Below are 17,027 nucleotides of genomic sequence, written 5' to 3' on the forward strand. Positions count from 1 at the left end.
CATCGCATGCATGTGTAAGACTACAGAGACCATAACTGCTAATTCAATTTGTATTCTCCAGATTCCAGTGTTCTCCTGATTAGATATAAATACAGTACAGCAACCACTGCCTTTCAGTGTCCTTCACTGTCCAACAGCTGATTTAAAAGCAAACGTCTGTTTGCTGCCCCTGTGTTGGGAGTAGTTCAGGGTCAAATAATAAAATGTGACCAACTGTGTGTCTTGTATTGGGTTTATTTCTGTCGACTTATACTGATGGACCTTTTTCTCAGCAGACATTTGGAGTCGCAGTATAGCAGGAAAAGCACAGGTGTAATTAATAACACTTACGATGGCTACTGTAAGTCCCACCAAGTGTCTCAGTAAGCCGCTCAAGCGAGCAAGGGATAAAAAATATCAGAGGTCAGGAATTGGGGCGCCTAAATAGAATGCAGCAATTATTAATTAATGCAATTAATCACACCTGTGCACTTCCTGCTATGACATGCCAAAATGACTTCTACTATATACTTCTACTATAGGAGGTGATGGAACATTTTCACCATTATAGTACCAAAGCACAATTAAACTCTCAAAATTGTTTTTCTACTGCTGTAAAAATGTACATTTTCTGTAGTTATCAATGAGAGCTACAGTGCTCGTGCCAATAATAACACTGGCAGCATTACGGGTTTCAGGCTCTAATACACACATTCTGCTTAAATCAGCACTAAAGAGAAAATGACTGTGTATTGTGAAAGGGGGCGCTGGTCAGTGACAGACTGGCCATCTGGAATTTGGGCAAATGCCAGAAGGGCCACCCCCCCTATGGACCCCTATGGGCCACTACTGATAATTTATCTTTGGTTGATTTTGATAAGTTGTTTTATGCATGCAGCCACAAATATTCAAGATTGTACTGTAGCGTGGTGCGTGGAAAGATTCACTCGGAAGGCAGAGTTCCTAATTTAAAAATAGGGCCGGTGTGTTGCAAATTCCAGAGCCGTTTTTTGATCCCAGGCTGTCACTGGCGCTGGTAGTAACAACCCCACATAGAATTACCATCCGACAGTTCCCCGCAGCTATTCAGAGCATTTTATTGTCTTCCAGCTCATTGTTTTTGTTTTACGTGCACTACCTGCTGTGCACCAAACAGACAAAGTTAGCGACTAGCTGGTGAACACAGTGGTGCATATCGCAGCTAAAAGGAGCCAGATATTACCCACAGGAATTGTTGAAGACCCAAAGAGAGCCTAAAGATATTGGGTAGCCACAAACACTCGACTTAAAATAAATTCTAATGTTGATCCGTATCTGCTGCATGTTTAAATAGGTAACTGTTTGCTAACACATTAGCCATAATAATGTTATCACGTGGTATTATCACAATGCTGTGTTTACAGCTTATTGTGCTGCCCCCAAGTGGTAAAAAAAAAAATCAATTCATGCAGGTTTAAGAGAATTTTCATTAAGATCAAATAAAAAAATGAATAATCAAAAACTAATTATTGTTTGTTGGTTGCTTGAACCCCACAGGTGATCATTAGGGCCCTGTGTAATGTTTCAGTTCTCTGAGGCTCTGGTGTTAAAACTGAAATACACTAAGAAAAACATGTAGGTGCTCTAGACCAAACCATCCTCTAAATCGTGCCGTATATATTATTTTATAAAACACCACAACATCTTCTAGCTTTAAGGCCTGCCAACTGGCTCTATATGCATTTTTCATTCAAACGATAAAGGCGAGCAGTAAGCACCTGCCTGAGTGCAGTCAACAAAACTCAGACATCTCCTGCAGGATAAACAGGAGACAAATCCGCTTAATAATCTACATTTCCAGAGAGAGAATTGCTGGAGGGCACAAACAGCCCAGAGCCTACCGGGAGGAAAAATAGAATTACTCTGAATGGTACACAGCTCTAAAAATATGAACGACTGGTCCGTCTTTGTTGTGTGTTGGAAAATAAAACCACTTGGTTCGTTCCACGTCACCCGTTTCCCCCTGCAGAAAACAGAGCTCTCTGTGGTTTTACAGGGGCAGCACACAAACTCCAGCAGCAGCGAAACTCTTAAAACTCATGGACATAGAAAAGGGGCCTATATTTATAACCCATATTTAATTGTAGAAAAACACACGGCCAATTCTAGCCACATGGGCTGAGGCTGTAAGCTGAGCTTGCATTGTGACTGGCCTGTTTTCACTGGGGCCAGAGCACTGGCAATGGAAACCTAAAGCTGGAGACAGAGAGGGAGAGAAAGAGAGAGAGACTATAGGGAGGGGGAGAGAGAGAGAGAGAGAGAGAGAGAGAGAGAGAGAGAGAATCAGCGAGGGTGTAGATAATGAATGGAGAGAAAAAATTTGATTGAACGAGGGAGAGTGAATAATGAGTGAGAGAGGGAAAGAGGAGACTTTTTTTTAAAAGCCTCCCTCCATTCTGTCCTCCTTGTCTTGTGGTGCAGGGTTATTTTTAGCTACGATGGGGAGCAACACGGTGCTGTAAAGGCAATCATTTGTGCTGCGGCACAGTCATTGCTCACCGCGACATCTCTGTCACAGCAAAGGAAAGCCACACACACACACTACAGTTCAACAAGCATGTTTTTTAGGACTGGTATCACTATCAACACCTCTGGATTGAAGCCGGCAATATTGACATTCCTTCTTTAGGCAGCCTTGCAGATCTTCACATGAGCATGACATCCAGTTAAAAAAACATGTACAGTTGCCAAGGCCCAGCTTTAAAACTTTTCCTTCCCTAAAATGTGAATTTTGCTCAAAACTAACCCCTTTCATGTCTTGCGGTGGTAAATATACTGTATTTTACACTTGGCGGGTTCACAAAAGGTCAAGTACCTTACTTTCAAGTGGTTCCCCTTTTTTTTCGCACTGAAAACATTCTCCGATGGCAAAGCGTGCATGCATACCCGCCAAAGTGTGTCATGTCAAACCAATAATGTTGGGGATTAGCTGAGCACTTGGAAAGACACACACACACACACACACACACACACACACACACACACACACACACACACACAGAGGTGTTATTGTGTAACAGTGTGTATCATGAACCACATGACAAAGCTCTGTCTGTCCATTACAAGGACCCCTCACCATGTTGTCCAATCGCATTAGTGTCTCTCTCACACACACACACACACACACACACACACAGTGTATTTCCCAGTTGACATTTACCAGGTCAAGGAGAAAAAACTCTACCATGGCTTTGAATCAATAGCTCCTCTTAAAGAAATTAAAACATATTTCATTACACATTGCAGCTAATAGCTTTTTCTTCTAGAATCAATGTTCATATGCCACCTGCTTTTCTATGGAGAATCATTTCACTTTCCATCGGCCTCTTTCGGCTTACAGTACAGTGTAATAAAGTAATCACATCATGTTTGTTCTAAATCCTGAATGTGATCTTTGTGACCCCCCCCATTGAAAGAAAAAATGGCTTTATGAACGACTAATTAGCTCATTGACGTTTGTTACTCTTTTTACAAGTGGTAAGAAGAGCCATCTCCAAGACAACAAGACTCACTAGAATTAAAATAATGACTAATTACAGCTTTGAATGCATTGATATCTCCCCTCACTAGTATATGGGGAGTTACAAAAGTCTATGCTAATTCAGCAAGTACTGTATCTTTCCATGTTGGATGCCTGGGGGCACAAACTTGTCAAATAATGTAAGGGGTCTGTGATAGAAAAAAGCACACTGTGAATACTGCTGGGAAAGAAAAAAAAAAACGTGGAAAACACACAAAAATCTCTGCTTGTTAATATAGTATGACTCAGGCCTGCATTACTATGCAGAGTATGGGATTATGGCAGCCAACCCAGTATATTCCTGGACAGAATATATAAGTGATGGGAAGTATGCAGCCAGTGATTGGAAAGGACTGGCATACTAAGGTATTATATTATCAGCTTAAAAGGCTGTAAAGCAGCACTTTTGAACTTTTTTTTTTACTTTTTGAAGGAGACTAATTAGGCATACAGAAAGAGGAATCCTACAGTTAGTGGAGAAGACAGCCAACAGGCTTGGCTGCAACAGTGCTATGCAGGTGGTTTTTGCATAACATAAGAACCCTTTACACATGGCAAGGCAATTGTAAATGATGTCTGACTGGTGAAATGCAATCAGACATATCCATAGGATTTATTATAAATAATGTCACCCACATGACAGATCTGTTTTAGGTAGTTTGAAGGAAAATATGAATGTATGTGAGGCTTCATTCATTGCAAGCTTTGCAGTGGAACTGGGTGATGTGGTAAAGTCACGATATTAGAAGAATATTTGACACAAAATGCAGGCACAATAACATACACAAATATTAAAATGGCATGACACCAAGCTCTCGTACTGTATGTGTAAACCAAGAACATGAGATATCATCACGACACACTTCCAAGACAATAAACAATAATTATTGCCCAGCCATGCCTCCCAGTGCTACATCTACTGGATCATTTCATCTCCCGAGACACAAAGTTTGTTCCTGCTACATTCCCGGTGACCAAGAGTAAAGTGGCTTAACAAGACGTCAGAAAACGATCATCTGCTTGGATTGTTATTACTGTATCGATTGACATTTTAATAAGAATAATGTTAGTGTTTCTTGTGTCACATTATTTGGAGGGTTTTAATATGGAGATGTTTATTCTTACCGGTGATGAGCTCTCGAACCTCCATGTCATTGGTCTTCCTCAGCAGGCGCACGAGGGCTGGGATGCCGTCACAGTTCTTGATGGCCACCTTGTTGTCGTTGTCCTTGCCGTAGGAGATGTTGCGCAGGGCGCCGCAAGCCTTGCGGTGGACTTCGGATTTGGGGTGGTCCAGAAGCCCCACCAGAACAGGAATCCCCTTCAGCTGACGCACATCCTTCTTAATCTTGTCATTTTCGTAGCACAGGTGCTGCAGGTAGGCGGCGGCGTTGGACTTGACCGGGTCAATGGGATGACCCAGCATGGCGATCACCTCGGGGAGGTCTGGGTCACGCCAGCGCGGGTCTTTGCGGATGCTGTCGATGGACGGTGAGCGCCGGCCGCCCATGCGGTCCAGACTGGCCATGCTCCCCCTCTCGGGCTGGGCCAGCGGCGCTGAATACATGCCATGGATGTAGGGGTGGCGCTCATCGATCAGCTCTGCCTCGATGGCTTCGTCTGGGTACCCTCTGGAAGACGAGAGGAGAGAGGACGGTGAGGACAAAGGGGAGATGGACGAGGTAAATGGAGGGTGACTCAGACAGATTTGTCTGAGAGAAGAATTAGGCAGCCGGGGGAAAGACTTTGAGAGAAGCCAACTGAGGTGAGAGCAGTTGACTAATGAGGGGGGGAAAGAGAAAGCAGAGGACAGGGTGAGAGAGAGGTGAGAAGATGTGGGTGATGGAGGATAGAAGGGAAGGAGTGCAGGACAGAGAGGGAAGGTGACGTCTGCTTCGGATCTGTTATTAACAGGTCAGTCAGAGGGACTGTGGTGGCAATTCCCATTCAATAAGAGTGATACGCTAAGCAACATTCCGCTTAGTATTCCTCCCTGTCAGGTGGTAGCAGCAAACATGTCAGTCATCAGCAAACATAAAGTCTTAGCGAGAGTGATTGAGAGACAGGAAAAGATTGCACAAAGAAAAAACAGGCAGTTCACAAAGAAACAGAGACAAAGGCAACACCAAAGGAAAGGCTTTAAAGGAAAGGCTTGTGAAGTAGTTTTTTTTTTTTTTTTTAGGAAGCCACCATATAGAGTAGAGAAGGGATTTGATGTCTTTTCCCCCAGGGGACAGAGGAAAGAGCTGTACTGTCCCCCCAGGGAGGACTATGAGCCCCTGTGATAGCCCCAGGGCTCCCTCTGCTCATAGCACCGAACACTAGCATGCAGTTGCTAAAATGTTAATGACCATCTCTCTGGGACTTCTCTGCTAGCATTAGCCTCATTAGCATCACTACTGTTAGTGCTGGGGGACTGCATTGAGCTCTCATTTTCAGTGACGGAAATAAGTTTAGTCCTCTGGGGTGGGGGTGGGGGGGGGGGAGAGAGATCAATGATCTACACTCTGTTCTCTAGGGTTCTTTATTTCGAAGGCATTCTCATCAATTCTCTATGGGAACATGGGTGAAAATATAGTCACTTAATTCCAATGACAGATCAAATGATTGCTACTTGCATCAGTGCAGGCGACTTATTTTACTTAAGGCGCTTTTATCATAGCAACGATTTTTCACTTGTTGGGCCAACTCCGAGGATAGAGTCAGGGGAGTAACATGTTACCCAAGAAAAGTTGATAAGATTTTTTTTGAAACTTGTTCCGCAAAAAAATCTTTTTGAACACGTACCACTGAGTTCTCCAAAAGGATGGTAGAATGTTTGGTTGGGAAAAGTTATGACATGTGGAGAGGAATTTAATTAGGGTTGTGTACTTATGCGCAGCCTTTATCATCCCCCCCACACCCCACAGCTTCAGACTTGTTTATCCTTGTTACATAATCCAGCTGGTCTCCTCTCACCATCTTTGATGTATGGTGGTTGGTGGTGCAACAAAAAAAAAAAATGGTGGCCAACGCCGGTGGTTGGCAGGGAATTCCAGACCGAGCTTTAATTTTAATGAGCTTTATGTTAATTATGTGTTTTTACAGTTCTTCCCAGGCATGCTGGGAAAGGATGGGGGGGCTCTGCATGCCATCTCGCCTCGACTCTGGTGTATTCCTCTGTTGATTATTCTTTTACACAAACCTCGCAGCAACATATTGGCTTTTATGGCACGACTTTGTGCATTTTACTGCCAGGGAAATCAATACTAAATGAACTGGGAGAAAAACTCCTGCCCGAGCAATGTAACGAGATACTAAATCCCCTATTCAGATGGATGGAAAGAGGATTAATAGAGATGGAGTGAGGCACCAATGCAGTTGAATACGGCCCTGTGTGCAAATGCTGCGAGTTAACCATGTTCAAAGAACCATGGTGCTGAATGGCAAACTTTCTGATTTATCATCACTGTTTATTCTTCTTTCAAAAGTAGTTTTTTCCAGCTCTGTGGAACATTTTGGAGAGCCACAAACCTCCACAGGCAGCCTGTAACCACAGTATGGAAGGAGTGGCCAATCAAGCCTGATTACAGCACATCATCATATGGAGGACGACTTCAGCTCTGAGGTTTGGCGACAATACTGAGCTGCATGACTGCAGTGCGTGGAAAACGGGGGGAATTTGCGTATGAGTTTGTGTGCACGTGCTGGTGGTTACTACATGCTTCCTTGAGATATGAACACACACTGCCACACTCGGAGGCCATCAACCAGCTTTCGATTGCTGTGGGATATTGGACATGACAAGGAGGCCAGAATAATCATCACCGTTGCATAGAGCTGCATACATAACTACCATCTCTTTCACGCACAGTATATCTCTCTCTCTCTTTGACTTTCTCTTTCATTATCTGTCACACTATGTTTCTTGCACACTCGCACGCACACACACACACACACACACACACACACACACACACACACACACACAGATGAGATGTACAGTTGTGCAGATCGTGGCTCGTTTAGATCTGGGCTGATGCGGCGGGGCTTTTGGCTAAAGCAGGCGTCGTGAGGCTGAGTGATGGGAATGTCAGGATTTGCATTTAAATTGGCGCCATTGTGTGTACAGGGAGGTGTGTATTCATGGGATGCAAAAGGGCTCTCTGCAGCCAGACGCGATGCTCTGAGCATTATTACAGCAGATCATTTTCCTCATGTTAATGGAGCTGCTAAATGTCCGGGCTATTTCTGTGTATCTGTGCGTTCATCTACGGTTGCGTGTGTGTGTGTGTGTGTGTGTGTGTGTGTGTGTGTGTGTGTGTGTGTGTTTGTTTTGTTCTGAGACACATAGAATAGAAGAAAAAGATGAACAGATACAGTAGATACGAGATGTATGCATGTCGGCAAACTCTATTCGCTCGTCTATTCATCTGGACTTTGTCACATCCTCGCTATTCTTCCTTCCCTTCATCTCCCGTCAATTACTTTCATCATGCTTCAATCGCGGCCGTGGCTGACCCTCTACTTCGGCAGGCCCATGAAAGGAGATCAGCTCAAAAGGATTCGACACTCGCAAGAAGATGTTTGCATCTCATATGTACACATTACATCTCTGCAACGATTATGAGCTTTTCACTGACTGCTCCTGCCAAGCAGATTGCTCATTTTAAATTATGGGCAATAATTGTTTTATGATGCACAAGAGTCTTTGCGGGACAGAGAAGAAAGAAGAGAGAATAAAAACAGCAAAGCTGGAGTGTTTATGTCTTGCCACTTTCTAATTTCGCAGGCTGTTTTGATGGCATTATCCGCTGCTTCCACTGCTTGTTTTCATTCAATTAAATGAGAGTGACATCACGTTGAAGTTTCTTTTATAATTTATGGGAAGCTTCTGAGAAACCTCAAACGTGACAGAGGGGAAGTATAATAATCAACGGAGTATCTGGCTCTCAGTGAAAGTCTCATAGCAGAATCGAGTAAGAAGGGGGATCACTTCTACGAGCCGCTCCCTACTGACATCACTGGATTAGAAAGACACCCCCCCACCCCCTCTCAATTAAGGGATAAGTGAAGCATGTGTGTGTTTACTGTACATCTGTGTGTGTGTGTGTGTGTGTGTGTGTGTGTGTGTGTGTGTGTGTGTGTGTGCGGTGACCCATGATTTCAGGTAGGCAGGTGCAGCAGAGCAGGTCCCCGAAGGAGAGATGAGCCATTAGAGATTGGCTTAAAGACGCCCCTGTAGTAGCAGAGTTCAAAAGCAGCTATTAATCACACTGGCATGAGGACACACACTGTCTCACTCACTCTCACACTCACTCACTCACACACACACACACACACACACACACACACACACACACACACACACACACACACACACACACACACACGCACGCACACGCACACACACACACACACAATAATATGAACGTGCACTGTCAGACACACAAACGATGGGTTGGGATGGGAGAAAAGGGAATAAGATGCATTCAGATGTAGACAGTGGGGGGGGGGGGGGGCCCCATTATCTGCAAAGCCTGAGTGGGGATAAAGGGAGAAGAGATGCCCTGCCCTTCCTACGTTCTACATTCTCTACAGCTACATGCTTGTTGCCTATGAGCAAGGCATTAATAAAAGGTAAATAATAATCTGTTTTGATGTAACACTTAAAGTGCTTTTGTACAGAAAAGAAATTACCACACGAGAGAAAACTCAGATTGGACAGATAGTCTAGCTAGCTGTCTGGATTTACTCTGCAGAGATCTGAGGAGCAGTTAACCATAGTCCTCAGAAATCCATAGAAAAGCAGACGGTATAGTATGTGCTCCAATTATTTTCACTTGACTATTACAGACAGGCGATAAAAGAAAAACCTGACTAAATGAGTGGAGATACATAATAAATGATTCCATATAGGTGTACTGCATATTAAGATCCCATCACGCCCTGCAGCATGTATAAACTTCAAACATGGTGGAAGAGGCTTCAGTCATAAAGACATCTGCATTTAGATCGACGACAAAGACATCAGTAAATATGTTCAGAAATTGTGACAAAAAGATATTCCCTCATTTGGTGTTTTGGTGGAGAATCCTGAGTGCCATGTTCCAAAAAGCATATGACTCACACCCTTTCCATACTGATGAAACCATGCAGTGACCCATCGTGTGTGGAAGCCTCTGCATTAAAGCTATACATTAGAGCTATGTTAACACTAAGATCCGAGAGTGAGGCACGCTCACACATCCAAAGAACTCCAGCACTGGTGAAATGATACATCATCATTCTCAACACGTGATGGGCTCCGCGGCGGTGACAAAATGAGTGCTTGGCGCCGATGCAGGAAGCCGTTTTAGTGCTAAATGTCTTCATTTTTGTCAGAGCATAATTGAGGGCTTGCAATGCAACGATAAGCTGTAATTAAACCACTTTAATTCCCAGATTCATCACAGCACTTTGGAGTCGCCACTCCCTTCTTTGGGAGAATACTAATCGTGAGTGCACAGGAGAGCCTGGGCATTCTGGGAGGGCTGATTGTAACCGTTCCTGGGAGAGAAAAAAATACCTATACTGATGTTTTGATGTCAGCTGATTTGAGTGCAGGCGAGATGGAGGAGAGAAGACCGAAGGAAATATTTTGTATTTATTTTATGCTGCAATTAGCCAGGCAGCTGTCAGTCAAGAGTGGCTTCAAACATGTGTGTTTGTGTTAGGGCATTCATGTTAGCGGCTGTGCGTGCGTACATGTCTGTGCGTCAGTGTGTGTGTGTGTGTGTGTGTGTGTCTGAAGGGTAGTATGTGGCTGTTAGGGCTGTGTTGTGACACATGTAAGGCAGGCTACAAATTGCTTGTCACAGCAAGCGCCTCTCACTAGGCAGATGGGGGAGTGACTCATTTTCTGAAGATGTGGATTTTTATTTTGTCTGTGTGTGTGTGTGTGTGTGTGTGTGTGTGTGAGTGATAGAGAGAGAGAGATACTGTGTGTGTAAGTGTCAGAGCTTTTCTACACATGCACATCAATCTAGGGCTGAAACGATTCCTCGAATAACTCGAATAATTCGAGTACAAAAAATCTTCGAAGCAAAATTCTTTGCCTCGAAGCTTCGTTAAATCAACGTAATTAAGGTTTCCGCACGGAGGATTATTACTGGACTATCGCTGGACACAAGACGGTTTATATACTGTCTATGCACGAGACTGACAGCCCAGATTACAAATGAAGGAAGACGAAAATAGCGAGGGTCTAAGAGAAGAGACAGGCGAGAGAAAAACGACAGAAAGTTTGGGATCATTTTAAGCTGCAAACATGCTACTACATCATCTCAGTAGAAAACATCCAGTGTACTCATCCATTCCACGGAGCGAACCCGACACAAGGTAGCTAACTACCGTCTGCTGCTCTCGTCCACCGCGCTGTTTTACACAACTAGCCTACAGCATGCTACTCTGCAAATAGCCATGTTTTACCAACAAGCTAAAACGAAAGCTGTCGGTTTGTAGTCTAACTGTTTATTAGTTTGCCAATAATCTTTGGAAACTTAGCTGCTGCCGGAGAAAAACCAGCTCCTCCCCCCAGCATGGCCACTTAATATGCACGTGAATGACGTCACCATGCCGGTGATGTCTGCATTCTTTATTCTTTCTCCTCACTGTGTATTAGCCTTCTGAAAATGTGTCCCCCAGAACAGTGTAGTTGAATAGCCCTGCTGTAAGCTTTGTACCGTCACATTTACCCTCTGGTTAGTGAACAGCTCTTTTGCATATCCAGTGCAAAGAGCCAGTGGAAGGAAGGGGGTAAAAAATATTAACATTTGGGCCACCAAAAAAGTACTTTTTTTAAGGGTCTTTTTTTGGCAATAAAAAATGTTGCTTTTTCTAAAAAAGGAAACAGGTTTCCTTTTTTTTAAGTAAACAGCAATAATAAATATTTACTAAAGTGACAAAAAATAGCTGGTGCAACACAGATGTCTTCTTACTTGATCATTTTATTACTTAAGGTGCAAAACAGTGACTAACGTTTCGATGTAGAGTTACATCTTCATCAGAGTCCTAGGAGAGAGTGGCCAATGAAGCCCTTAATAAGAATCATCTACAGGTGCGTAAGGGGGGCGTGTTAGCTGCCTGAAGATACACCCATCTCAGCCAAGGTGTTACACTCAATCAGTCATTAAAGGGCAAATGCCCACACACAGTTCAAAAATGATTAAAAAACAATGTTGATAAGTAACAATGTTGGTAACAAATATAAAATGTTCACAATACAATGGAAGTACAAATATATTCATCTTAAATACTATACTTTAACATATTTTGACTTTAGAGAAAGCAAGTTAAATTAAATTCTTCATTTAAACCTAGAGGTTCTAAAGTAACTTGCTTTCTCTAAAGTCAAAATATGTTAAAGTATAGTATTTAAGATGAATATATTTGTACTTCCATTGTATTGTGAACATTTTATATTTGTTACCAACATTGTTACTTATCAACACTGTTTTTTAATCATTTTTGAACTGTGTGTGGGCATTTGCCCTTTAATGACTGATTGAGTGTAACACCTTGGCTGAGATGGGTGTATCTTCAGGCAGCTAACACGCCCCCCTTACGCACCTGTAGATGATTCTTATTAAGGGCTTCATTGGCCACTCTCTCCTAGGACTCTGATGAAGATGTAACTCTACATCGAAACGTTAGTCACTGTTTTGCACCTTAAGTAATAAAATGATCAAGTAAGAAGACATCTGTGTTGCACCGGCTATTTTTTGTCACTTTATACCGTTTTTGTCCAGCCTTGGTTGCACCGGATTGTTGTGGTCTGCAGAAGCGCAGAGAACTTCCTCTTTTTTATCTGAATAAATATTTACTATTGCTGTTTACTAAGTATTTCTTACTAAGTATTTTTTATCCGATTACTCGATTAATCGATGGAATAATCGGTAGAATACTCGATTACTAAAATAATCGATAATTGCAGCCCTACATCAATCCAGAGACCTTTAAACCTAGCTAGCTGTGTATGCATGTGTGTACATAACCTCATTAAGAGGGGTCAAAACGCAAAACTCACACGTTGACAACAAGCAGGCAAACCTGGGTTTAGCGTCACCTTTGATCGTGACAAAAAAAACACACAAGACAGAAATACACAATCTTTCATGTCTTTCTCGCTTCTGCCTCTCGACTCCCTTAGCTCTATTCCTTTAGATCTGGCTTCAGGCTCAAACAAGTGCAGAGGACTTAAAAAAAATCCATCTGCTCCAGATCACTGCTCGAAAAAAAGAGTCACTAAGTCGTCAAACCCATTTGTTCCAGGCCTCCCTTTGGGCAGCAATGAAATGATTGGAAACGATTAGGAGACAAGAGTCCATTTTGGGATCTTATTGTTGAAGGCTAACATGCTTTTTTTTCTGCCGGCTGGAGCCAGGAGTTATACTCCTCTCAACAAAGGTTGCGCAAAAAAAGGCTTTGAGAGATGACTGACTCAAGGGTCCCTTCCTCTCCCTCCATCCCCTCTATCCTCCCTTCCTTCCCTCCTCACGTCTCAAATCATTCCCGCCTCTTTAACACTGACACTAACACTTGTTCACTATCCATTTCCAGCAAAATAGCAATAAAAGACTTGTTTTTCCTCGCTTCCTTTCTCAAGCAAGTTGCTCAAGGAGACGAGACATCTGTCTACTTGCCAATGGTGTAATGTAGTCTTTTTTATGGCGAGAGCAAAACAAGCATTCTTTATTCTCTCACATCTTAACAGGATGATTTCCTCTCATGACAAAGCAAAGCCTGCACTCATGCATATGAACAACAACTCACTGCCCAACGTAAAAATAATGACATGTAAACAGTATGAACTTGCACGCCTACACAAAAACCATTATCTCCTGCAAGTAGGCTGAATCCTCCAACACAATCTGTCAGGCTTTTAAGCATTAACACCTTGTGCTGATGCATAAAAAACACTGTTATGCAGATTTATCTGTGTAATATCTTTTGCTTAGGGGTCTAATAGCAGGCTGTGTGTTCCTGTTTAAAAGCAAACCTCTACTCTTTTAAGTTTTTTGCATTTATCCTCACCTGACTCGGGGCACATCACGAAGAGGTTCCCGGTGGGTGCGACCCCGGTTGGCCCCCTGCAGGGTGCGGCGGTTTGCAGTGGAGTAGTCGGGCTCCAGCTCGTATGGCTCCTCCTCTTCAGGGCCCAAGCTGCGGCGATCATCCTCCAGGCCATATGGCTCGGGCTGGAAGCGCTCAGGCTGCGAGCGGTTCAGATCCACAGTGCTGTTACCCATAGGCACCTGGGGCTGGGCCACATGGCCGTAGTCATCCTTACGAATAGGCAGCGTGTAGCTGTTCTCTGGCCGGTAGCTGTTGGGCAGGTAGGGGTAGCGCGGTGGCCGGAAGTTGACGCCGCGTGACAGGCTGCCGTAGTTGTCCGTCAAATCGGCGTAGCCATCATGCAGGCCGTAGTGGCGGACGTACTGGCTCTCAGGTGTCTCGCCGTATGAATCGTTGTAGGAGTTGTTGTAGGAGCGCGTCAGGGTGGAGGTTGCTTGAGGCGTGATGAAGCCTCCATTCTTCATGTAGCGCCGGTCAATGGAGTCGGTGTAGTTGCCTAGTGGAGACGAGCCCTCGGGCAGGGGCAAGCCATCGGGGCCTAGGGGCACCTGGCGCACTGTCCGTGTGGTCACTGTCTTCACCATCTTAGTCACCTGTAGAGGGGAACAGATACACCTGTCAGACAGCGTGGCATCACAGGACAGAATGATATTAAAGCAAGCCTATGTTTGGATCCAAACTGACGTGGACATGTCGTCTTCACGCTGCACATACACAGAAAACCATGCTGTCCACTAAACGGAGATATTTGTCTGATCAGGACACTGTGTTAGAATGGCACACAGTAAAAGAGGCAGACAAATAAACTGGATTAATGGGAAAAATGAATGATAACTTTGGTGTCAATTCTTGGTGTCAAGATTAAAACATGCATTTCAAACCTAACGCAAAGGAAAACTCGAACATTTGTGTTAATTCAATCAAAGTTAGTTGTACTCAATTTTTCAACCCTGCGAGTATTGTGGTGCATTTGATTGTCATCAAATTATGTTTCATAAGATGATGGGTTCTTGAAGACTCAGGCATAGAGGTGTTTTTAATACTGAAGTTGGTTGCAAATTATTTTCTTATCATTCAATCTAAAATTTAAATTCTACAAAAACATATAGTGGCTGTACTTAGGTAGGAACCTCCATTGTAATGGAGGTGGATACTAACTGACCAATTTTAAGGCCTGTGTCAGCAATTGGTGTCAGTACACATGCTTTAATAATCTGTTATAAGGCAAACACTGTCAGCTAAATCTAAACCAGAAATATTGCATATACACAGGAGCTGTCTTGGTACATTGAGTCTCCTGGATTGTGCTGTAACAGGGCCATCTTGAAGTGCTACAGCTCCACTGGACCTTGAATCCTTTATGTCCCCAAGGAAACAGGGCAACATCACACTCTGTAGCCGGAGGACTGTGACAACCAGACCTGCATGTATTCATCTCTCAGGCTCACTTCATCCTATAGCTAAATAAGTCTACTTCCTGTGCTGTCTCTGAGGATGTCTGACTGGAGAATTACAGATAGCTACCCCCCCTCCCCTTTCCCTGGGCTCTCTGCCCATACAGAAACCAATTTGCTGCCCATGGAATTCTGCTGTGGCCGATAATTGGCTATTTTGTCCACGGCGATAAATTCATCTTCAGAATTAATGAGGTTGATGAAAATGAATAGTCATCTGCAGAGATGCAGTTCTGATGCAATTTGTGTTGTGCCTGACAAGGTGTCGCAGAGACGTTCGTTCCCACTTGAGGAGTGCAGACGGCTGTTCCGATTTTCTCGGGGAAAGGAAGAAAAAGGAAGGAAAAAAAACCCCTGCTCCGCTCATTCCCACATCTGATGGGTTTAATTTTCGACACCAGCCCTCTTAATTGTAATACTTTTCTTTATTTTCCCATCAATGCCATAATTTAGATTTTAATCAGGGGCGAGCAAAGGCATGTTAACAATATTAAGAAACCACAACAAAGCATCAACCCTTGCAACAGAGTAGCAAAAGCACAAACAACATTTCTGTTGACCTAGGAATAACAAGCTCACTTTCATCCTCCTGGATTCATGGTGGTAAGAACCCAAACTAGGCTGTTCTGGTGTTCATATCATGGGTCCAAATGCTAACTCTGGGCCTCAAGGGGACTACAGGGGCCAGGGCTGAATGTCATACCCAAGCGATTACGTCGGCATAATAAATGTCATTTATTACATAACATTAATTTGTTAATCTGCTTTATTGACTTTCCTAAGAGATATAGATTCACAAGGGAACCGAAGCCTTCCAGATGGAAAATAATGTCAAAATGATTTTATTCATATCTGATAATTTCATCACCTTTTATTTATCATTATATTTTATTCTATTCTATTCTGGCTGTCAGAGCTGAGAGGAGAGCACGGTGACTGCTACAGTACAGCTGCCCAGCCTTGACATGCCCAGCTGCCTTGTACCAACACAGCTTTTTAGGCGATTTGCAGTGGCTGCAACGAGAGCCATCGCACAGTCTTTAAACACTCTTTGATGTACGCTCAAGTTCACAAGGCGTTAAACTGGTGCGCACGGAGAAACGAAGGGAGGCGAGGGGCCTGCGTTTCAAATAGGGCGTCTGAAATGAAATATGCTGAAGCGGGGTAAACAGGGCTAAAAGAGAATTGCTAAAATGGAGGAGAGTGCGAGTATATGTGAACATGTGCACATGTAGATATACGGTGTGCGTGTGTGTGTGTGTGTGTGTGTGTGTGTGTGTGTGCATGGAACGTCATGTCCGTACTGAAAAAGGGTTAGAAGCGACCGCAGGTCTTAACTAACCAAGCTGTTAAAAATGCAGGGAAGGGCAGCAGGCGTCAAACTGTCCACTTTACAGCTCTGTAAGACGTTTCACAACCTCTGCGGCATTCAATTTATTGCGAGTTAAATGGACATGGTGACCAGGGGGAAAGCGGGAGAGGATGAGGTAGCAACTCAGATTTTTAAGAGGCCTGTGATAGTGACGCTTGTGATTCATTTTCAGCCCATTTAAAGAGCAACTGCCTGAATGAGAGAAGCAGAAATTGTTAGTTTCTCCGCAATGTTAGAAAGTCCAAAGTGGCTAAATGTGGTTTCTCTTAAAAAGCATGATGTAAGAAGAACATCAGGGGAGAAGGGAGAACACAGCAAAACATCACACAGGGCTAGGCATCCTTTACTGGTTCTGTCTCCGATGTGCTGGGGGGCGAGATGGAGACCGGGGTGGGGGTCCGGGTGGCAGGCCTGGACTCTAACAAGTTGTCAGTCACCGTCACTGGATGATAGGTGCGGCGTGTGATGGTTTTGACCACTTTGGTCACCTAGAGTTGGAGGGATGGGTGGGTAGAGCTCTCAGTAACCTGCATTAGATGTCATTATGCATCCAGGTGTTTAGCTCTGT

General features: G+C 43.7%; 1 protein-coding gene across 24 annotated transcripts in view; it reads right to left on the minus strand.

The window, feature by feature from the left end:
* The window catches only part of arvcfb (ARVCF delta catenin family member b), a 269,067-nt gene that overhangs the window by 82,223 nt on the left and 169,817 nt on the right, over positions 1 to 17,027 (minus strand). For 17 of the 24 annotated variants that reach the window (XM_035995480.1, XM_031300557.2, XM_031300551.2 and 14 more), the window contains 3 exons: positions 16,807 to 16,947; positions 13,592 to 14,226; positions 4,664 to 5,169 (listed from right to left, as the gene is read on the minus strand). In XM_035995480.1, coding sequence (XP_035851373.1) covers positions 4,664 to 5,169; positions 13,592 to 14,226; positions 16,807 to 16,947 — 1,282 coding nt within the window. The remainder of the gene's footprint in view (positions 1 to 4,663; positions 5,170 to 13,591; positions 14,227 to 16,806; positions 16,948 to 17,027) is intronic. The other 7 variants (XM_031300561.2, XM_031300558.2, XM_031300563.2 and 4 more) reach the window with 1 other exon arrangement.

This window comes from Sander lucioperca, chromosome 2 (assembly GCF_008315115.2).
Source record: "Sander lucioperca isolate FBNREF2018 chromosome 2, SLUC_FBN_1.2, whole genome shotgun sequence".
In the NCBI taxonomy this organism is placed as follows: domain Eukaryota; kingdom Metazoa; phylum Chordata; class Actinopteri; order Perciformes; family Percidae; genus Sander; species Sander lucioperca.